The sequence below is a fragment of the Letharia lupina genome (genome assembly GCF_014066315.1).
Source record: "Letharia lupina isolate WasteWater1 chromosome Unknown contig_3, whole genome shotgun sequence".
Taxonomy (NCBI): Eukaryota; Fungi; Ascomycota; class Lecanoromycetes; order Lecanorales; family Parmeliaceae; genus Letharia; species Letharia lupina.
In genome coordinates this window covers 1,749,481-1,771,251 of record NW_023502972.1, presented here as the reverse complement: position 1 = coordinate 1,771,251, position 21,771 = coordinate 1,749,481, and the positions used below count along the sequence as shown (strand labels likewise).

The following is a 21,771-nucleotide window of genomic DNA, read 5'->3' as shown; positions in this document are numbered from 1 at the left end:
TGTAGACGGCCTCGCCAAGTTTGACGAGCGAGAATTGTTGTAAGGTTGTGCCGTTGTGGAATGAGATTTTATGCGGGGTCCCGCCGTCGGGCGCTACAGCAGCCCCCCGCTCCGGCACGTGGGGGCCTGGAAGCGTGGGGCTAGGCGGCTAAAACAAACGGCGTGCACCGTTAAATTGTGACCATTACCTTATGACATGAGCTGTCACCTTATGGCTTCATGCCTAACGGGCGTTATCACTGGTACTCAACATAGATTGGCCTCCTGATACCCTGAGGTCGACCCACAGTCATGCCTCCCCCAAAGACTGAAAGCTCTCCGGCTTCAGCTCCTGATCTCGATATTCTTGGGGATCAAGTCACCATACATCCAACTGGCTATGTCGAGCCTCCTGCTAGTCAAGATGAAGGTCATGAAAGAAACCTCGTCGAACATATGGCTCGGTTCCGCGAGTCGCCTCTGGACTTCCTTCGGGAGGTCAGCCTACACGTGTCTGGAACGGGATGGAGAGCCTATGACGAGGTCCTAGGTCAGCCGATCTTCTACAGCGGCTTCTCCGAAAACATGAAAGCGGCCGTTATGAAGACACCGATGCTCAGACGAAGAATCGAAGACTTGGCGCAACGAAGGGTGGAAGTCGAGGAACAATGGGGTCTACTTGGTGATGAGAAAGACATATTCCAGAACAAAGTCCGGAGAAAAACCGAGATTGAAGCAAGTCTGCAGGAAGTTGCACTAGAATTGACGGATGGCATGATCTGCAAGATGGAGAGCAAAAGGTTTATCAGAGGGGCCTACTACCTGTGCACGCAGCTTCTGACCCGTGCGTACCACCAAGGCATCCATGTCTCGAGCGAAGAAGTGCTTCGGCTACGAGCTGTTGCCGAACAAGCAGCCAAGAAAAAGCACTCAATCGTCTTCCTCCCCTGTCACCGATCCCATGTTGACTACGTTTCGCTACAACTCATCTGCTATCGGTTAGGGATCGCTTTACCTACTGTCGTTGCGGGTGATAACCTCAATTTCCCAGTAATAGGCTCATTTCTTCAGCATGCTGGAGCTATGTGGATCAGAAGAAGTTTTGGAGATGATGCTTTGTACACGACGCTCGTTCAATCGTACATTGACACACTACTGCAGAACGGCTTCAACTTTGAATGCTTCATTGAAGGCGGTCGATCGAGGACTGGCAAGCTTCTGTCCCCCAAATTTGGAATATTGAGCTTCCTTCTAGACAGCGTCCTGTCTGGCCGCGTAGATGATGCAATTATCTGTCCCGTGAGCACTCAGTACGATAAGGTAATCGAGACAGAGTCATATATTAGTGAGCTACTCGGTCAGCCGAAGCCAAAGGAGAACCTACAAGACTTCCTCTCCGCCTCTTCTGTACTTTCTCTGAAACTTGGGAGAGTCGACGTCCGTTTTCATGAACCCTGGAGTCTTCGGGACTTCATCAATGGCCAACAAACTCGGAAAGACCAGTCGCTCGCAACGGAGGGTCGGACCAATTTGCAAACCTCCGAGAACCGGGGGCGTCTTCTCAGAACGTTGGGCTTCAAAGTGCTGTCGGATATCAATGCTGTTTCCGTTGTGATGCCTACAGCCCTGATCGGTACCGTGTTGCTCACTCTACGCGGACGGGGAGTCGGCAAATCCGAGCTGATACGACGAGTCGAATGGCTGAGCGAGCGGGTCAAAAATAAAGGAGGTCGAGTGGCACACTTCGCCGGCGCTCCTACAGAGGTAGTTGTGGATCGGGGCCTTGAAGTTTTGGGATCTGGTCTGGTGGGTGTCGTAGATGGCTTACCAGAGACTACATATTACGCCGTCGACAGGTTCCAGTTGTCTTTCTACCGCAACATGACGATTCATCTTTTCATCACAGAAGCACTCGTGTCTGCAGCCATGTACACGCGTGTTAAACAAGGCGGAGGGCCTGACAATCAAAGAATATCGTTTGATCGTCTACATGACCAGGTGTACTTCCTCTCTCAGGTAAGATGTTTCAAATCAACGTTGATCTACTGGCTGATGACTATCGTAGCTTTTCCGCGGCGAATTTATCTACCCTACAGCAGGCCTTCTCGCTAATCTCAATGCCACTCTACGGGGTCTGGAAAGAGACGGTGTTATCACGGTCTCTCGCGATCCTGCAGGAAAGGCGCTCTCGGCAGGCTTGAGCGATACAGAGAGAAAGAATGGGCGAGAAAATTTCGACTTTTACTGTTTCCTAATCTGGCCTTTTATCGAATCGACATGGCTAGGCGCTGTGGCACTCATGGGCTTGACGCCGCCATTGGAGCAGAAGGATGAAGTGTGGCTTGACGTCGCAAAAACTCAAGACGCTGCGCAGCTGCTGGGCAAGACGCTCTATCACCAAGGCGATCTTTCGTATTTCGAGGCCGTCAACAAAGAAACACTGAAGAACGCATTTCAACTTTTTGAAGACGAAGGCATCGTCAATTTGCACAAAAGTAAAGATAAAAAGGTTCCCTCAACGATCAAGCTGGCTGAGGGATGGACACCTAAAAGAGACCCGGCGACGGGAAATATTATTCCGGAAGGCAACCTTTGGTCCTTCATCGAGACTATAGCGAATTCACGGAGAGAAGGCAAGAACCGTCGTGATGGTGCTACAGTCAGCACAAGAGTACTGGTGTTGGCGGACAAAGTTGGCCGGCAGTTGTTCGAAAGCGCAGCTGCTCCAGGTAACGCCGCTGTGGATGCCTTGAGAAGTCCAAAGAAGCGGAGACGGAAAGAAATGCAGACAAAAGCAAGGCTGTGACGTATCGAGCTGTAGCGAAACTGATCTTGACAGAGTCAACGTCAGCGTTGCTAAGGAAAATATCTAAGTGGAGCCCCGGTAAATGTGGCAGCACGCCCGGCAAGCTGCCAGATGATATTGCAGTCTCAAGCGCCGGGTTTGTCTGTATGACACAGGTGATGGTTTTCAAGCTGAAAGCTTCCGCTGTTATGACATATATCCAGCTCAGACGGAGCCTTGAGCCAAAAGAAATCTAATCCTCGTCTCTTCCAGTCTCGACCTTTCCGGGACTCGTACCGAAACACCCACAATCATATCTGGCAGGATGCCTGACGCAAGCTCATGGCTCGACCTCTTGTTTGGCCCCCTGCGTCGTGGATACTCCTTGCAGATTAGGGTAACCTTAGATCTCAGTGACATTGCCTCCGAAGACTCTGCAGCCTAGGGCCGCAAATTATTCCTTTCCAGCAGGCTAAGACGGCAACATTGAAGGATCTTCTCTCCTTCCGTACTGGCTGGTGATCAGCAGCGCCTTCAGTTGCGGATAAAGGGGTGGGACGTTGGCATGGAGATGAATCGCTCGAGATTTGATTCAGAGGGATGGCATCATGGATAAGGATGAGGATGAGCAACCCCACGATCTGAGAGACATGAGTGGTCTGCGCGAACAGCGTCAGTGTCAATGGAATTAGCCATGCTTTGATGCTGGGTGATCAAGATTAGGAATCAGTGATCATTGAAGCCACATGAGCTTACAATTGGATGTACATACTCCGAGGAAAGAAGATTCGCTATGATGTATGCAACATGGGGTATCTCGGGTATCGAAGAAGCCCTCAAAACTCCTACTCCTCCGCTTCTGAACACTATGCAATGCGACTGATTCCTGCCGTTCTGCCCTCACTACAGACCTGACTTATAGGGTGAGCCGTGATTCCCCTTTCGACGAAATCAGGCATCTGGATCGGAGCCATAATCGATGACCTCCGGCCCCAACTCGCCTTCCTCGTCCAACTGCATCAGATAGTTCCGGCCCCGGATCATCGCGATCGAGATCGCGAGCGCGTGCCACACGTCCTGCCCTATCACTTTGAAATCGAACGTCCCCAACGTCCTGATCGGATTGCCGGCCACGCGAATGTCACAAGTCACGATGGCCACAATGCTATACTTGATCACGAATCCAGTCAAGGTCGGCAGCTCATGAGTGAACTCTTGATGCTCATCGCTTTCGTGCGAACTCGGGTGTCGCCATTTGTCGCGGTACTGGCGGCCGAGGGAGTGGAGCTGATCGGTGATTCGACCGACGACGCTTTCGACTGTTTCTTGGCCTTTGGCTGAGGCGATGGCGATGACCGGGATATGGTCTTTGTGTTGCACCTTGCCGTCCGCGATCGACCATTTGTAATACTTGTTGATCGCATGGAAGAGCGGCTTCTCGGTTGCTGCCTGGCTGAGGATCTGGTCGCGAACGCGGGAGCCGGCCAAGATGAGGTCGGTAAGGGAGCGGCAGGCTGTGAAGATCAAACGTTAGCTACAATACAAACGTGATGAAGCGGACGGATAATGCGTACCTCTGCCGATTGAGCTATGAATATTATTGATGTAGACCTGGTTCTCGTCGTTTGTGAAGAGCGGATCCGGAAAGGTTGGGTAGTCTAAGATCCAGGTGTCATGGAGCAAAGGCTCGTAGCCGCGATTTGTGAGCTTGGCGAAGAGCCATCTCTCTTCCTCCGTCCAGTCTTGAATACGTGGATCATCGTAGTCGAGATAGCGGTCGTTGTATTTTTGTAGAGCATGCGCGGTCTCATCACCTTTGATTCCTGTATTGTCATCATCCACGACCAGAGTAGGATCGTTGTCGTATCCAGGAGCGGCAGTAGACGCATCGTCGTCGATCATCGTGTCCCCTTCGAGATCATCCTCCTCGCGATCATTGCTCTGGCTCTTACCATAACCGCTGAACCAAAGTGCCAAGTTCCAGAAGCTTGCACGCTTCTTGCGTCCATCGCGGCCATTCTCCCTGACGATCCTGCCGTCTTTCACTTTGCGTAGATCATGGCTGCTGCCATGTTTCTTTGGAGTGTGTTCCTGTAGCCATTTCTCGGTGCGCCGCTTTGTGGGACTCATCGAGCCGCTCTCTGATTGTTGTTCGAGCTCTGTGTGTGTGGTTGAGCTGTAGGATGAGGTGCTGCGTTGTGGACTGGAGGAGATCAATCCGCTGGTTTTGGCAAATACCGAGGCAAAAGCCATGCTTGTACTATGTGACCGAGGGGTGTGGTAAGTGATTCTATATAGCTTGCTGTGGTAAAGGGGAAATTAGGTGGTGACGTTGGCTAGAAGAGGTTGGGGGGTTAATGGGAAGAACCTGGACAAAGCCAGGAATGGGAAATGGCCATTGTTACATGAATACAACGGCTACCACAAAGTTGCTTTGTTCTGAATAAGAAAATTCAGTGGACAATGGGCGAAACAAAAGAGCCTTAATCATTAAATCATTAGATGTGAATTTACATCCGGGTTTTAGATATCTAGAGCTGGGCGCTTAAAGCCGGCGGATGACAGCCAATCATACTGTGCAGGCCTGGGATATCCAACCGTGGGTCTGCGAAGTTTCTCACGATTCAATAAATTCTGTCGACACTAGATAAAATCTCTACATACTGTCTTCTTCGGTGTTCTAGACAAAACATTGTTGTTGTATACTCATTTGTGCTTTTCCTGGTCGGCGTCTTGCCCTTTCATGACCCATTGGCTATGCATCTTCTGATATTCTTCCTCGCCCTCCTACACTTGATGTCAGCTTTGTGTGCCTATCTTACCCTACAAGCGCGGCATCTGACCTTGGTTTGCATTTTCTTCTTCATTTCAAATGGCTCAGGGACATCCAACCCCTTTTGGATTGCTGGTCTAGCATTGATCCGATCCAGCCATCCTTCGAGGTGTTTGAACTCTTTTACCTCAACACCTGCCCATTCAGCCCAGTTGATCCAGGCAAAGGAAGCAAGATCCGCAATAGTCATCTTATCACCAACAGTCCATGGCCCACTTGAACCGTTTTTAGACTGGTATTCGAGGCGGTCTTCCAGCACTTGGTACAAGCGCTTGGTCTCAGTCTGATAACGGTTGATGCCATACTGAATCTTCTCCGGAGCATAGCGGTAGAAGTGGTTCGCTTGACCCTAATTCTCTCAAAATCAAAGCCTCAAGTCGGGTTCTGGCCCATGTCAATATACCTGCATGGGGCCGAGTCCGCTTTGCATCCAGACCAACCATTCCACAACCTCCCAATATTCATCCGAATCGTATGGGTACGAGAGCTTGTGTTCTGGGTCGTATCTCTCGCAAAGGTAAAGCATCAGTGCTCCAGATTCAAATACTCTCTTTTCTCGCGGCTTCCCATCAGATGAAGGCGTCTTATCGACAATGGCTGGGATTCGGCCATTGGGATTGATCTTCAAGTACCAGTCTTCCTTCTGGATATTCTTGCTAATCTGAATGTTTTGCACTTCGTAAGGTAGACCGAGCTCTTCCAGCGTAATGCTAGCTTTCTGCCCATTAGGTGTGCCGGATGTGTAGAGCACGATGTCTGGCTTTGCAGGTGCCATTGCGATCGGTCAAGTGGTGTCGGTTGCAAAGAGTTTCTTAATGAAGCTGAACAGGCTGGATGCTGTTTCTTGTTGTGTAGAAGAATGGACAATGTTGAAAAGAAGAACTTCGTAGAGGAGATAGGGGTCCATGTGATCATCAACAGCGGCTCCTAGCTATGACGTGAGGGACTCTTGGGAGTGCCTCATCCGCGGACGTTCCCCGAGCTCGCTCTATTTCTTGCGTGAATATGTTTGTCGGAAGTCTGGTCGAAGAGGCGGCATCGATGCCGAGATTGGCTTGACTGGCTGCCAACCAGAGCATGATCTGAAAGCGAACAGGTGTAGATCTACCGCCTCGCCACGGCAGTACCAGCAGAGCCGTCTGATTTTTCACCTCTGGCACCCGGCATTCAAAATCATGCACACGAAATCTCCGCCCCAGCACACCACCCCTCGGTCCAAACTCCGAAGCTATACCATTGCTGAAGAGTAATGCGGCCAACTTTTGGGCGAGCCACAGCTTCACCTATTCAAGGCCTATTAAGATATGCTCCGCAACTGTTAGGTCTTCCGCGAGCTGCTCGTGGGGAGCAGCTAATTTCAAGGCTATGGATTTGCCAGCGATGCTACCATCACAATCAACGCGCGGTGGATTCGGAACGGATACATACTGCACAGCAAGATAAATGTCGCAAAACTCGAGCACCCAGAACAGCATTCTTCAATCCTCCTAGCCGCGCTTTGTCAACAAGTAGTAGCAATGTAGCAGACAAGCCACGAAGCGATCTACCCTCGCAAGAGGAGGGCCGACGGTCTCACGTGTCTAAGAGGTTTTCCCATGTGATGGACCATCTACAGTCCAACATCTTCATCGCTGGCCAAAGACTTAATGACTTGACTGGCTACTCGGGCATCGAGGCTCTGAAGAAGGACATCGAGCAACAAGGTCGGTCATCAACCCGTCTTCGGCGATGTCGACCCTGACCCTTGCCAGAGATTCATGTTCAAACTACTCGAACAACCTTGCAGAAGGCAAAAGAGGATTATACTCTAGCTATAAGCCAGCGCTCCCGCTCTCAGCGCGAAGTAAACGAACTCCTGCAGCGAAAGCACGCCTGGACTCCCAATGACCTAGAGCGCTTCACGGAGCTCTACCGCTCAGACCACGCGAACGAGCAAGCTGAAACTGCCGCCCAAGACAGTCTGTTGACGATAGAGCGGCGGGCAGAGGAGGCAGCAGCGAAGTTGAGCGCGAGCATATTGGCTAGGTATCACGAAGAGCAGATCTGGAGTGACAAGATACGGAGGATGAGTACTTGGGGAACTTGGGGATTGATGGGGGTGAATGTGTTGCTGTTTTTGGTGTTCCAGATTGGAGTTGAGCCATGGAGGAGGAAGAGGCTGGTGAAAGGTTTCGAGGATAAAGTGATGGAGGCGCTAGAAAAGGAAGGCTCACCTGCTGGAGCAACGCCAACAGAGGCTCAGATGGCCCAAGGGGCGACTTCCGCCGAGACGCAAGAAGCCCAGGAAGAGATAGTGCCAGCAAATGTTGAGGACGCACAGATACCAGCAGCTGCAGATCCTTCAATAGAAGCGCCGCTGCCACTACAGGAAGACATACCGTTCGAAGTCGTACCCATGGAGTCTTCCAGCGGCTCGAAGCTGGATCTGCTCGCACAACCACAGTTTCCTACGTGGACATTCGACAGTATCAAAGAATGGATACGGGACTTGTTCAGTGAGCGACAAGTTGTGCTCCGTCGCTTAGATGTGACCACAGCGGCTTTTGAGGGCGCTGCAGTCGGAGTGGCATTTGGCGGAGTGATCGTGCTGCTGTTACGGCTCAGGTCATGATGTGGTACCCTTACCTCGCTCCCGGCTGCGTTTACTTGGGCCAGTCTCAAGCTTTGCCACTTTAGTCAACATAGCACTAAAGCTCGCAATGAAATACACCATGTAAATCAAACGATTAATAATAGTAGGGATCCAGCGGAGAAAAGTCCTGGGTATCTACGCGATATACATCTAAGAATCTACCGATCCTGCAACTCGACCCCCGTATCCTCATCCTCCGTCCCATCCAATATGGCATGCCTCGAAGCCCGAATGGGCTCTAACCGGTCTCTCGGATCCATGGTCTCAGACTGCAGCAAGCCCGGACTCCTCGCCGACCCACCAAGCTTCAATCGCCCGCCCGAGATACTCATGACTTTATCGGCAACCCAATCAGCCGCTCGACTAATCACATCCCACAATCTCTCCTGCCTTTCATCGAGTATCGAGTCGTCTCTTGAAGTCTCATGAGCTTCGACTTTGAATTGGAATTTGAGACAGTCTTTGACAGTCACTAGACCAGCGAGGCGGCCTCTGTAATCTACCAGAATCACTCGAGGTCCCATCTTTTTGAAGAGCTCCATTACAGTCTCGAGCGGTAGGCGCGGATGGACTGCTAGTGGTGTGGGGTCTATGAAACGACTGAAATCGACGTTCTGCTGGCCGCTTACGGATGCAATGGCGTCGAATGTGACTGGTGGCGCTGCGGTTGACGGGGTCTGCAATGCCGTCGAATCTGGTTGAGTAAAAAGGCATTTCGCGTCTGGTGAGATGAAACCCTCCTTCTTGGCTCGATCTATTGCATATCGTAATTCTGTACGCCCGATGTAGCCAATCAAGGCTTTTGTGGTACGGTCTTCGATGATGGGGAATCCTTGATACTTGTTCTGAGACATAATACTCTCCAAAGCTCGAAGGTTGAGACCAGAGGACGGCAGTGAGGTGACTTCGCTTGTCATAACTGAGGAGACAGGAACCCCGAATGTGTGCTCTTCCTTGTTGTCCAGAAAGGGAAAGCCGTTGAACCAGATCATTCGGTCTGCTATGCCGCCCTTTCCAAAGCGCTCGCTTACGGCTTTCGTGACTCCTACGACAATCTAGGGTCAAGTTGTCAGCTCTTCACAACTTCTGGAACCGAAAGCGTCTCGAACTCACCATCGTCGGTAGTATGTACGTCAAGGCACCAGTCAGTTCGAACATTATAACCACGACCGAGACTGTTATGTGCATAATACCACTGAGGGCTGCTGCGGCACCGAGGAAAGCGTAGGTGCCCGGGGTGATGCATGGTACATCGGGCTCGCAGGCGGCGAAGAACTTTGCATGCGGGAACGATTCGTGGAGAGTCTGAACCAAGATACCGACCATCCTCCCGAAGGAGGCCCCAATTGCCATGGACGGTACGAATATGCCTGCCGGCACCTTGCAACCATAGGAAATGATGACAAGAAAAGTTCTCATAATCGTGGCGAATAGCAGCGATAATACCATTGACCACCGATTTTTGGTACTAAAGGCTGTCAGTATAACTAGTCTTAGACTCGTGCAAACACAACTCACTCGCAAAGACCATCGTAGTCATGACCTCCTTCACACTCTAGGAAGAGCTTCTCCATAGCTTCCGTCATGTCAATTCTCAAAAACATGTTAGGATAGCAGAGTAACGCCGTACCCGCCGCAAGAAGCGTAGCCTCTAAGACGGCGTACTTTGAAAGATATTTCTTCCGAAACGCCATTGCCCGTAAATTCCATTTCATAACGAAAGCGCCATATAGTCCTCCGAAGACACCGATAAAGATGAAAAAAATCACCTCGAAGAAATGCCACGATCTATCGTATCTGACCTCGAACATGACCAGCTGGCCAGTTCGAAAAGGATTCATTGCCTACAACAGTCATGATTAGCGTCATTTGAGAGGTCGTGTGTCAACTTGAACCTACCGCTAATACTGCAGTAGCCACCAAAGCACAGAAATAACTCCGCCACATGGTCTTCAGGGGAAAATAAGACGACATTTCCTGGACATGTCAGTCTTGAAGACGGGCTCTGGACAGACATGATTCTCACTTCCAAAGAGAAAAGAACACCACCAATAGGACTCCCAAACGCCACCGCGACTCCCGCCGCAGCACAAGCACTCAATATTTCCCGCGTTTTGGCCGCATTTCGTTTGTACTTGTCGAAGAATCTCGAAATTACATTGCCAGTACACACCGCATAGTGTACACTTGGCCCTTCCTTTCCTACCGAGAGGCCAGATGCAATTGCCAGCGGCAAGCAGATTGACTTGATCAACAACGTCCAGAATCCGAGGAAACCTTTCATAACGAAGCCCGCAATGATGCACTTGATCTCTGATATGCCTGAACCGGCAGCGTAGGGAGCATAAGCCTTGACCAGGCTTGCGGAGGTCAGGGCAAAGATAATCTGGACCCTAGTCAGCAGGGTTGCGTTGCTAATCTTTCTCTGCCATACCGAGAAGACAAAATATAGAAAGTAATTGACCGGCCACAAGGACGTCCACCTATGCCAGTCATCGCAGGCTATTCCAATCAGTCCAAGTTTACTAACAGGGCCATCGACCTACTATCTTCGCCCCAGCAGCAGAAGTCCTCATTCAAATAAAAGGCTGTCGTGCAGTAGCCCAGCTTCACATCAGACAGCCACTCCGTAACGATGTTTAGAAACGCCGCATTCAATCCTATGGCCGCCCCAACCAATGTGACAACAATCCACGCCTGACCAGCATCGTATGAATCTCGAAGCTTCCGTCTCCAGCCTAGCTGCCCATCACGCTCGAAAAAGCCTGCATTCTCCTTTCGTCTTGCTCTTCTCCTGAGTTGTTCCCTTGCCGCATCTTGCACCCAATCTATCGTTGTAAAGTCCTCGTATCTCTTGATTTTCTCGATTTCCTCGGTAAACTCTTGCTCGGTGCTACCTGTCGGAGCTCCATTTTGCCCGTGTTCGGCGCTTGAAAGGGCGGACAGCCGTCTTGATATCCTTCTTTCCGGCAATGACGGTCGGCGCGGGGGCTGCGCAGAAAAGGATGTCGTTCGAGCGGTCATATCAAGTCATCATTGTATAGTAGTGTGGTTGGGTGCCCTGAGGCTGCAATGCATGTCCATGTTCGGTAAATCCTCGGCTGTCCGGCGCGTAAGTTGCGTGGAAGTGAACTCTTCGACCGCGAAGTGAATGGCTCCTTCCTTACGAAGTGACCACACTTCACAAGCAGGAGTCTCCTGTTGAAAGAGTCTTTCCGTATGTATGCTCTCTCTTCTTCTTCTTCGTGCATGCTATCAGTATGGCTAACAGGATACTGGGGTTCAAGTCTACAAGGGCTACTAGTCCGCAAGCAGTACCTCCGGATAGCCCACTTCATGCACGATATCTACCTCGAATTTTCGAGGAAGAATCGCTTGTGCCAATCAGAATCAGCCGTCTATCGAAAAAGTCATATGAGGTTGACACAGGAACTCCGCCGTCCAAAAACTTCAAAGCTCCCTCGTTCGAAACTTCTCAAATATTCTCACACCGTTGGATCCTCTTACCACCAGAAGAACTTGCGAACGCCCATACGCACCCGTACTCTCTCGACACCCAAACACCATCGTCACAAACTCCCTATCATCCTTTTCAGACATTGACTCTATCGGACGCTACATATAAACACAACAGAGCTCAAATTGCTACGATGCCTTATAACAATACCGCTATCCCTCCTCCAGAAGAGATTACTGGAGTAGCGTCTCTCCCATGTTAGTCTTCTTAGTGATCTCGGTCTTGGCACGTGAGATTGACATCTGTAGTGGCTCGTGTCAAGAAGATTCTTCACATAGATGAAGAGATCATTGCGTGTTCAAACAATGGAGCTTTTGCGATCACTATAGCCACGGTACGTTCCACCAATCCTTCTCCCGTGCGAACGAGTGCCTAATGGCCTCAGGAAATGTTCATACGCTATCTTGCGGAGCAAGCATTGAACGTGGTCAAGTCTGAGAAGAAGCCTAGACGCAATATACAATACAAGGATATGGGTAAGTCTACCGGCTAAAAGGCTTACTTCATGCAAACTCACTATCAAAGCAAACGCTGTTGCTCGAATGGACTGCCTTCAATTTCTTGAAGACGTAATACCCCGGACCTCGACTTTCAGAGAGTACAAGGCAAAGAAAGCTAGCAAGGCAACTAAAGGAAACCAGCCTTTACAAAATGGACAGACTACATTGGATGCAGGACGATCACTGCCGCAACGGCCAATTGGAACGAATGAGCAGAATGGAGCCCCAGTGGACGACGGTAAAATGTCGGATGGTACCATTAGTGAGGCAGACCCTGAGGAAACCCGTGCCCCAGCGCCAAACACAAATGGTGGACTCGTCTTTGAGCACTACGAGCCCAATGGTTCTCATCGGCGGGACGAGTCTGGAGATGTTGAGATGGGTTGAAGCTCTCGTCTAGGATAGAGCTATGCTCGGGATGGTGCATTTGGGAAGGCGTAGGAGGAGATCAACAAAAATTGCAGCTGAACCTGGGGCATAGCCATGGCGCAATGGGAGAAGTTTCCCAAAAAGTACATGCCGGAAACGTGCGAGTTACAGGACCAGGACTATGGGGCACTGGTCACAATATGGGTAATGATGATTATAACAACCATGCACCAAACGCTCTCGTGCTTCTCCCTTGTTTCCTCCAAAAGTTCCTTCCTGTCAATCTTCGGGCCGACGCGCAATTCTTCCCTTCCAGTATGCTCCTCCGCTTCAACCTACTAATCCTCCGGGCTATGCAACTGATTTTGTTGAGCACAAACTGATCAAGTGTTGGACTCCTAAGGTCTTTGCCGTCGCGCTCGTGCTCAATGCTTTCATTACGAACAAGCGGGGTTGAAAGCTACAGGCAACATGTGTCAGGAGAAGTGGCAGATGAAGCGGGTACATATCCTCCAGCGTTTGACGAAACCATATCAGCAAGCAAATTTCCGGCCTCTTCAACGCTCTTTCTGGGGCAATTTCGAATTTAGAACGGGTAGCGATAGGTAATCCAGACTGGAACGCGTGTGAACCCTGTGTTTTCGCCATCTTTCACCTTAGGGAGGATGCTCGATAGGTTGAACAGCGCTAAGGATACGCTAAGTGATGTTGATAAAGCGTCTATTGTCTACACAACCGCGTTTGGCGTTCATTGTACAGGAACCGATCCATCAAATGCATTACCGCATAACCTTCTTGCTCGTAGCTGCATCGAAAGTGGCTATTCTCCCCCTGTGTTGGTGGTGTTACTGTAGTCGGGCTACATGTAAACAAAATTATGCAGAGTTGTGAGTCGATCACAGCAGGCCAAAGACGTGCAGGCTAGCCTCAGCTTTAGATCTCGAATTGTCCCACCTGTCAAGCTCCCCCTATGGACATTGGAAGCCTGTTCGAGTCTCACTGTCTGGGTTGGGCGAGATGAATCAAGCGTTTCACATATATTTGCTTCTTCTATCAGCTCCTGCTTCGACCGGAGCAGGCTGACTCAAGGACTCGATGAGTCGCAATTGCGCAGAAGCCTTTCAAACCCTAATGCTGGCATCAATGGATTTTCTAGAGCTGTTCGCGATGTCGAAAACGAGACCGAAAGTTGACCTTGAGTAGTTTTGTATTCAAAATGCGGAATCTTGAACGAGGAGTAAATAATGGGGATGCTTTCTACTCGACAGGGCTAAATGGCGCTAAACTCTTTCGGCAGAATTTGCCGCTTTCCACAGCCCGGATCGATCCCTCCCTCCCTTCCCATCGCCATCTCTCTTTGAGCCGTCTCAGATAAAGTGCTGTCTCTATAATAATTAGCTCAGACTAGCCTTTGGCGGACAGCTGGGCTCTGTAGACCTTGCAGGAAGTATGGAAGGACTTGACGCCTGTTCGGAGTCAAATTGAGTAGATGAGTGGTTGAGAAGACACTCCCCTGCACATCAAGATGGCTGAAATTATGCATTCCATGCGCAAAGTGCGAGCCGTGAAAGTGCCACCGGTCCCATCTCATGACCGTCATTGTCTTTCCGCTGGACATCATTTTCATTCGCTGTACGATCTATCTTCCTCTTCCGAGTCTGAAGCTCTTGGTCGCTGCGGTTGCATTATGGCCGCCCTCTTTCTCTTGCCTTCGACTGCGTTCTAAGATCAAAGCAATTCTTTTCTTCCAGCTGCAGTCATTTCTGCAATCGACCAGCTTTCGGCAACGCGCCAGTATTCGTCTTCGGTTTCGATATGATCCTTTTGACATGGACTTCACAATTGTTACACCTTGTGGTCTCAGTCCCACTTGTGCTGACTAGCATTCCCGTGATCAATGGTGCTCCGGCTACCACTGGAGTCGTTGTGATCGAGATTTCCGGATGGACAAATACAAAACCCTGTCCCTACAAAGCCTGTACTATCGTTGATCAAGGCCACTGATGTCGCGGGACATGAGATATTCTATGTTGGATCCGTAGTACAGAACTCATTGGGATCCCCAATCACAGACCTTTTTGGCACTGTCAAACCTGTAACGACAACCAACTTGGCTGGCTCATTCATAACAGGTCTAGCTGAGGCCTCTGCAACTCAGGGTAGTATCACAAAAATATTACCAGTGTCCGTCATACCTACACTGTTATCGATACCACCAAGCTTCGCTTTCACAACGGTAGATGCAAATAACCATTCTGTTGTCAACCTCGCTCAGATGTTCACCAGAGAAGGTGGGAGTACTTCGACCGCCGTTATACTGAGCAGTATCTCGACCTCTTGTCTCACAATAAATCCTCAGGGTTCTACTGTCTTTGAGACTTTGGGGCTGTTCACCAGATCTAATGGCAGCGTAGCCACTAAGACTCTCTCTTCCGCAACGGACCTATCCTCGCTCGCGCTATCAATACCCGTAACTGGTAAATCTTCCTCTACTGCTTCCATTACGACTAGCTACCAAGGTTCGGTGACAGGAGCCTCCCGCACAAACACTGGCCCTGGAGCCGCATCAATGATTGGAGCAGCTCGTACTAATACCACGAATGTCAAATCAGCGCTGTTCGCGGACTCGTCTTCAAGGATCAGCAGCTTTCTGCGAAATGCTCAAAATGCTCCGGTCCCGGACCCCGACCAGACTAGCTCCTCAAGGTCCGTTGGCACCCTGAGCGCTGCCATGGTTTCTGTGAACACCCCGGCTTTATTACCGTGGTTGCAATCGCCAGGTGCACATGCAGCATCGCCGTTGCCAATCATTCAATCGACTTCAGAGACAAGGCAGCCTGCGGCAGAAATTATATCAGCGAGTCCCAGCGCGCAAAGCGGCCTCTCATGGTCTCACGTCGCTGGTGGATCAGTCCCCGCCGTAGGCTTAAATACTCCCAGGTCAACATCAACGATTGCCGGGAAGAGCGGAATTCCAGCTGAAGGCCAAGCTTTCCCAATCAGCGTCAAATACTACAGGAAGCAATTCGACTAATAGTACAGCTGGTGGGGACTTACTTCTAGTCGCTTAGTCGGATGCTGCACTGGCAGAAATTTTGACCGCTGCGTTGTTGGGGCAGCAGCTATCCACCATCACTACTGTTCCTCCTGGAATGGTCGTGCAGAGTATCACGACGAGTACGAAATGCTCGCATGCTTTCGCGCTGGCAAGTACTACATCATCTGGTAGTACTGTTGTCACTGTTGTTCCCAAAATTTGCCGCGACGATGCCGCGTTTCTGCTGTTCGCTGGGGCCGCAATCCCACTGCTTTGTAAAACAGTGCTTAGCTTGCTTGCATTTCTTCTTCGATGGATTTGTGATCCCAGGACAGGGAAACTAGTTGGAATTGACGACATCACTATTTTACCTCCTAGCCCCGCTGTAGGCGCAGGTTCGGCGGAGGGCTCGCCGCCAAATCCGAAGGACGACCCACAAAGCGAGGATGATGAGCCAACCAACTCTCGAAATTCATCTGATCATGCATCTTCCACAAGCTTTCCTTCTACCAACCGCCGATCTTCGACAATGACAAGTTCCGCATCTAGCGCCGTGACCGGTTCGTACTATCTCTTCGGTGGCGTTGGTGACGAGGATGAGGTCTCTGATCTTCTTGGGGCGCTGAATTCCAAATGTAAAGCACTTCAACCTGCTGTCGGTTCAACCCGGATGAGTGCAGCTGATTGGGTAAACATTAATTTGACTGATGATGAAGTAGCGTATCTCCGTCCCAATCCAGATGTGCTTCTAATTACTCCATACATCAGTCTCACCGAATCCGCTTCTGTAACCGGCAACGAAGTCTCTACCTCAGCATCTTTCAGCACCTTGTCTAGCTACTCTTCAACTACATTATCTACTCTCTGTGCATCATCTGCTTCCTCCGAATCATCTTTTCCCTCTGGATTTTTCATGGCAAAAATTCGCCGGCTGTCACCATCTCATCAGATCCGAGGCAGTGAACTTTCTCCCCGCGAGCACAACAATACCGAGAGGGTACTGCTAACCAAGAGAGATCCTGGAAGAAACATACTCGCGCAATATGGTTCAGACAAAATGCCCTGTCCAAGGGATTGGCGGTGATCTCTTGGGCTCCTGGAGTTCCAGCTGTTTTGAATTGTCCATACCTTTTCCAGCAGTCCCAAGGTGATGGTTCGTCTGGTCAACTGGATCACACCTTCATCGATAAAATTACCGCCGAGACTAGATTGTCAAATTGCACCGCCTTGTACCACTCTCTATATCAATGGCCTGGTGGGGAATGCGAAAAGAAGAAAATTACCACCAGCTACGTTAGAGGCAAGTGCACCCGATACAAGACGGAGTATGTACCCTAGTTTGACGACGTGGTAAATGTTCACGTACGACAAAAGAACGGGTGGGAGGAGCTGAAGCCAGAAGAGAAGTTTGGAATCATTGATGGCGTTAAGGCGTGGTTGAGAAGGAAGGTTGAGAGGCAGGATGCAGAGAACATTGAGCTACGCTCTCAAGATAGTCGATTGCTTCACGTCGATTGTGAAACAATTGAATGGCGAGGCTGGCCCGGATGTTGAAGAACAAGTAGCAAGGGGACAAGCTCACCGCCGCGGCAAAACTTATAACCCAACCCTTGGTGCCGGTGGGCATGGATGTTATGTCCTGATGGAGCACTGTCGCTGCTTTGGGAGCTAGATGTTTCTGGCGCATCCCTCGTTCACACCCTGCGCCCCATTCAATGACCATTGCGTTCAATGAGGTTTAATAGGGCGAGTTTGGTATTTGCCGACGTACCTCTCATCATGTATACTTCTTTCTTTACCATTCATGAGCCATGTCATTGTGTGAGCGAGCATGCTGCCGTCATTTTAAAGAAAGGCTAGTCTGGATCCGCAGCCTATGAGACTGTCCTCACTGGGCTTAGCCGTCTTGGCATTGGGATGGCATGTAGTCAAATATCGCCTCCCAAGCATACAGATCGTCTCACACGTTGTCATACTCATTCAGTACCCACCGTCTGCCACAATCAGCGAATACTTTTGTCCTCATGAAAGTCGAAGCTGTCACTCTAATCATCTCCCACTGAAGGTAACATGAGAGACTCGGCTTCAATAACCCAGTCGACGACTATGCATTATTCTGAAATCAAGTCGAGTTGATCTGCTCTTGACCGTACCTTTTGATAATTCCTTTTCTTTCCTTTTTTCTGCGGCTTTTAGGAAGTCGAAGGCGGTGAAGCAGGAGGCTTTTTCGAGACGCTTCGCTAATGCACGCTACTGCGAAGCGGACCTCGATGCGCTGCCAGCCTGCCAAGCCTCCCGGGTCCCTAGGGTCGGCTGGGCAGGCTGGGCAGGACTGGGCGATGGAATCAGTGATGAGCCAATGCATAGGTATTAACACGAGTAATGGAAGGTCTTGAATCAACTTGCTAATCAAGTCAAAGGTGGCAACTGGCAATGTCGTCCTCTCGTAGCTTTAGATCAGCGAAGAAGATGGATTTTATGGATTTAGTGTGTCTGAGCATGTTTCATACATAAGGTAGTCGCCGTGCGATGGCGTCTTGCTTCATGTGCCGTAAGTTGTAACCATTCCCAGCCTCAACGACTCGGTCGACGCCGATGATATCTATTTCCCTCGAGCGCATAAAAAGTAAAGTGGGGGAAGGAGCGGTTAGTCGAGATGGGAATTTTAGCTTGAAACAGCCTGCTGATATCTTACTCGATCTAGATTAGCCTGAGCTTTAGCGTCCTGAAGTTGCCTCCTATAGTGCTAGCTTAGGACTTAGCATGGCGCTAATTCTCTATTCCCAAGTACCTCCTCGCCTTCCAAAAGCTTCCCTCTCCCCATCAACGAGCGCAGCATCCACATTATCATATTATCAACTACCGTATTCATCTGCTTCAATTCCATCAAATACTTATTCATTATAATCTTTCTTTCCAACTTCTGTTAACTAATCGTTATCAGTCAATTCTACTTCAACAGCAGCCATCATTGCTCGGCTTTATTGACTTGCATCTGCCTTTGTTTGTTACGCCGCAAGCGTCCGCTGCACTGCCCAGCCCCACAGCACAGACCAACTTGAATCCTCTCATCATCCTTCTTCATCCATAATTCTTACATCTTACACCACCGCAACAATGTCGGCTTACTATTACGGACCTCAGCATCATCAGCCTTCGTCGTCTTCCTCACATTCCTCGTCGTCGCACAATCACCATGGTGGTCGATCACGGAGAGCGCCACGGCTCTCAGCGTCCCAGAACTCGCATCGCCCATTTCGTGGGGTTCGGAGCATGAAGGAGCTCACCGAGAGCCCACCGACCTCGGCTTTCCGTGTCCGATTCGAGGCCGGGAGGTCTTTTGACTTGGATGACGACTTGGAGTTCTGCCCGGGACTTTTGACTGAGGACGACGTAAGTGACACATATCATTAGACTATCTGTTTGTTGTGGACAGCGTTATGTGTGGTGGATGTATGCTTATCTATGTTTCATTTACAGTTACAATCTATCCACTCCTCCTCATCCGATGGCTCTCTCTCCAGCGGCTCGCCTCACTCATCTCCACTCCAACCCCAGATCCAGCCTCAGCAACAAGCCACTCCTAGCTTCTCTCTCTCTTCCGCTGCGTCAAACAACTCCTACAACCCCATTACTGGCTTCCAATCAAACAATAGCCAGCAGATGAAGATCCACCAACCTTCTGCCTTGCGCACACGCAATGCCATCCCGATAGTCAACCCTAGTACGGGCATGCGGGTGCCAAGTCCACCTTCTTCGATATCGCCCGCCATGATGCAGCAGCAGACGTATGTTCGTCACTGGTAGCAGAGCCGCGGGATTCGGAACTCTGCGCTTCGCTTTTGACAACTGTTTGCTTCATCATTGTGTCTCATGGCGGGCGCCACACTCTTTGGTACCCACTGGCTACTACTCTTTGCTGTCGTCATCCCTTACAACTTGATATCCTTCTCGTGGACGACATTTGGATCGGCGGCCTCGACAAATACTCCTATTTTGAGTATGGTGTTTCTCGGACCTAGCTTTAGAGATGTGATATGTAACGAACGTTTGATTTGAGCGATTTTCTCAGAGTTTCAGTCCGGCAACCTTGCTTCAGCATATGCACAACTGGTGGTTTACGATCGATAAATGGTTTGATTGCATTGCATTTGAATAAACAGCGAATCATGGCATCGGATCTGGGAGCTGGGTATATTGAATGTTATACCATGTTTTATAGCTGCGAGATGACTGGGAAGGTTTGATTTGATCACAATGGTGTTTTTGATGTTGATGAGAAAGATATTCATGATTGCACATACTACGTACAACATGTTCCGGTTTTGTTCTACTATTTAGCGAGCTCGTTCGAGCACTGTACTCTATCAGGAATCAATAGACGATCTCCTCTTGTTGACTATCTATTGTTACACAAATCCAAACATCTACTGCCACAGATTCCTGGCCTCGAAGACGACTGGCTACTTCATCGAGTCTTCTTCTCCTATGTTAAGCCCGTGAGACTAGGAGTCGCATACACCATCCGATGTTCTAACTTTGTGCACCATGTACTCCGTACCATGATATACTTTAAAGTCAAGTTTCATTCTTCCATAAGAAACTTCAAAAAGGCCTGAGCAACCATCACGCCGTCATGCGGCTTTCCCACCCTCGCCATGGCTTCTCCATATATCTCTTCACTGAAGATCATCTGCTCGCGCCTCTTTTCCAACAGCTCCGCCACAATCTCCTCTGTGAACTCCGGGTGGCCCTGCACTGTAATTACCTTCTTCGGGACATACATGCCCTGGACCTTGCATGGCCCCGATGATCCGAGTTCCTCGACACCTGTGGGGTAGTGGTATACGAGATCTTTGTGCATTTGGAATATGCTCTGCGGGTCACTCAGCAAATTAGTCCTGAATGGCACATTGTTTTCTTCGCATCGGAAAAACAACATGTCCACCACTCACCAGAGCATCTTTCCCGCCAAACAACTCCTTCCCCTTCTGCGTCTGGAGGACCTGGCACACACTGACTTCCCATGCACCGCCCTCGCTCTTCGCGACCTTGGCTCCCAGCGCCCTCCCCACTATCTGATGCCCGTAGCACACCCCAACAACCTTCACCCGACCTTGCGCGAGCACCTCCTTCACAAACTCAACCAACCGTACAACCCACGCGTCATTATCGAAGGCATTGAACCCTGCAGCCCGGGCGCTATTAGCCAATCAGCCACATCCCATCCCATCCCATCCCACCTCCCCCCTCCTCATCACCCCCCCCCCAAGCCAAAAAACGAACAAAGAAAAACTCCACCTACGACTCCCGGTGATCAGCACGGCGTCCACGTCCCGCATCCTCGGATACCCCTTCCGCCTCACGACCGCCCACTCCCCACCCATGTCCTCGACTTCCCCCTCCCCCGCCTCCTCCTCCGCCGCCGCGCCGTCGACGACGTCCCACCCCGTGATCTCCAACCGCTCCCGCGGCACGTGCGAGGCGTCGGCCGCCCGGTGCAGGAGCGAGGTGAAGACGCCGCCGTAGCTGCCGTATTTGGCGCGCGCGCGGCCGATGGGCGTGTCGGCTTCTAGGATGGCGAGGCGGAGGGGGGTCCGGGTGGGGGGCATGGTGGGGGTGGGTTGGGTGAGGGGGGAGGGTATGGGAATGGGAAGGGAGGCTTGGTGGGTTGTCTGTCTAAGTGGTTATCTGTTTTGGGCGTATCTTATCGCGCACGGTCAATCCCTTGCTTGGCGTTTCTGGACCTCACGGGCCTTGCGCTCACTTCGGTGCTTGCGGTTTAGGGAATTGGATTTGGGTGTAGGGGTGCGAAGATTTCTCCGAGTAGTTTGTACGCTTACAGCTTCGGATTGGAATCTTCTGCTCGTTGGGCTTATCTGGGTGGTGGGGATCTGATTGATTGATTGGTTGGTTGAACTTGGTGTCCCGGACCTGCCAAGCTCGCTAAGCTCTTTGGAGTTAGCACTCTTGATCACTGCAGACGGCACGTCTGAGCCGAAAATACGCGCGGGTTCAACGTCGCAAAGACACAATAACGCAATGATATGTTATAGTTGCGAAACAGACTTGAAGACAGGCATCGTGAGTCGGGAAGAAGCGTTTCTAGATTTACGCAA

The 21,771-nt window shown here is 50.5% G+C and overlaps 9 protein-coding genes across 9 annotated transcripts; 5 read left to right on the top strand and 4 right to left on the bottom strand.

Moving 5' to 3' along the window:
* Window positions 1-291: 291 nt before the first annotated feature.
* On the top strand, window positions 292-2,785 carry HO133_007382 (uncharacterized protein; the record flags this gene model as incomplete). The annotated part of the gene is made up of 2 exons (XM_037298273.1): window positions 292-1,995; window positions 2,045-2,785. The coding sequence occupies 2 exons, from the start codon at window positions 292-294 to the stop codon at window positions 2,783-2,785; spliced, it is 2,445 nt and encodes an 814-aa protein (XP_037156908.1).
* A 930-nt stretch (window positions 2,786-3,715) lies between these two features.
* HO133_007381 (uncharacterized protein) lies at window positions 3,716-5,017 on the bottom strand (the record flags this gene model as incomplete). The annotated part of the gene is made up of 2 exons (XM_037298272.1): window positions 3,716-4,278; window positions 4,339-5,017. The coding sequence occupies 2 exons, from the start codon at window positions 5,015-5,017 to the stop codon at window positions 3,716-3,718; spliced, it is 1,242 nt and encodes a 413-aa protein (XP_037156907.1).
* A 453-nt stretch (window positions 5,018-5,470) lies between these two features.
* On the bottom strand, window positions 5,471-6,372 carry HO133_007380 (uncharacterized protein; the record flags this gene model as incomplete). The annotated part of the gene is made up of 3 exons (XM_037298271.1): window positions 5,471-5,551; window positions 5,608-5,946; window positions 6,001-6,372. 3 exons carry the CDS (start codon window positions 6,370-6,372, stop codon window positions 5,471-5,473), a joined length of 792 nt encoding a protein of 263 aa, XP_037156906.1.
* An 825-nt stretch (window positions 6,373-7,197) lies between these two features.
* HO133_007379 (uncharacterized protein) lies at window positions 7,198-8,208 on the top strand (the record flags this gene model as incomplete). The annotated part of the gene is made up of 2 exons (XM_037298270.1): window positions 7,198-7,300; window positions 7,349-8,208. The coding sequence occupies 2 exons, from the start codon at window positions 7,198-7,200 to the stop codon at window positions 8,206-8,208; spliced, it is 963 nt and encodes a 320-aa protein (XP_037156905.1).
* A 179-nt stretch (window positions 8,209-8,387) lies between these two features.
* Window positions 8,388-11,253, bottom strand: HO133_007378 (uncharacterized protein; the record flags this gene model as incomplete). The annotated part of the gene is made up of 7 exons (XM_037298269.1): window positions 8,388-9,284; window positions 9,343-9,697; window positions 9,748-10,073; window positions 10,129-10,206; window positions 10,256-10,615; window positions 10,664-10,731; window positions 10,776-11,253. The coding sequence occupies 7 exons, from the start codon at window positions 11,251-11,253 to the stop codon at window positions 8,388-8,390; spliced, it is 2,562 nt and encodes an 853-aa protein (XP_037156904.1).
* A 236-nt stretch (window positions 11,254-11,489) lies between these two features.
* Window positions 11,490-12,633, top strand: HO133_007377 (uncharacterized protein; the record flags this gene model as incomplete). The annotated part of the gene is made up of 4 exons (XM_037298268.1): window positions 11,490-11,943; window positions 11,995-12,080; window positions 12,132-12,222; window positions 12,272-12,633. 4 exons carry the CDS (start codon window positions 11,490-11,492, stop codon window positions 12,631-12,633), a joined length of 993 nt encoding a protein of 330 aa, XP_037156903.1.
* Window positions 12,634-14,890: 2,257 nt separating this feature from the next.
* HO133_007376 (uncharacterized protein) lies at window positions 14,891-16,736 on the top strand (the record flags this gene model as incomplete). The annotated part of the gene is made up of 2 exons (XM_037298267.1): window positions 14,891-15,535; window positions 15,687-16,736. 2 exons carry the CDS (start codon window positions 14,891-14,893, stop codon window positions 16,734-16,736), a joined length of 1,695 nt encoding a protein of 564 aa, XP_037156902.1.
* A 2,033-nt stretch (window positions 16,737-18,769) lies between these two features.
* HO133_007375 (uncharacterized protein) lies at window positions 18,770-19,459 on the top strand (the record flags this gene model as incomplete). Its single annotated transcript, XM_037298266.1, has 2 exons — window positions 18,770-19,045; window positions 19,133-19,459. 2 exons carry the CDS (start codon window positions 18,770-18,772, stop codon window positions 19,457-19,459), a joined length of 603 nt encoding a protein of 200 aa, XP_037156901.1.
* A 778-nt stretch (window positions 19,460-20,237) lies between these two features.
* HO133_007374 (uncharacterized protein) lies at window positions 20,238-21,264 on the bottom strand (the record flags this gene model as incomplete). The annotated part of the gene is made up of 3 exons (XM_037298265.1): window positions 20,238-20,528; window positions 20,608-20,840; window positions 20,958-21,264. The coding sequence occupies 3 exons, from the start codon at window positions 21,262-21,264 to the stop codon at window positions 20,238-20,240; spliced, it is 831 nt and encodes a 276-aa protein (XP_037156900.1).
* Between the last annotated feature and the right edge of the window lie 507 nt (window positions 21,265-21,771).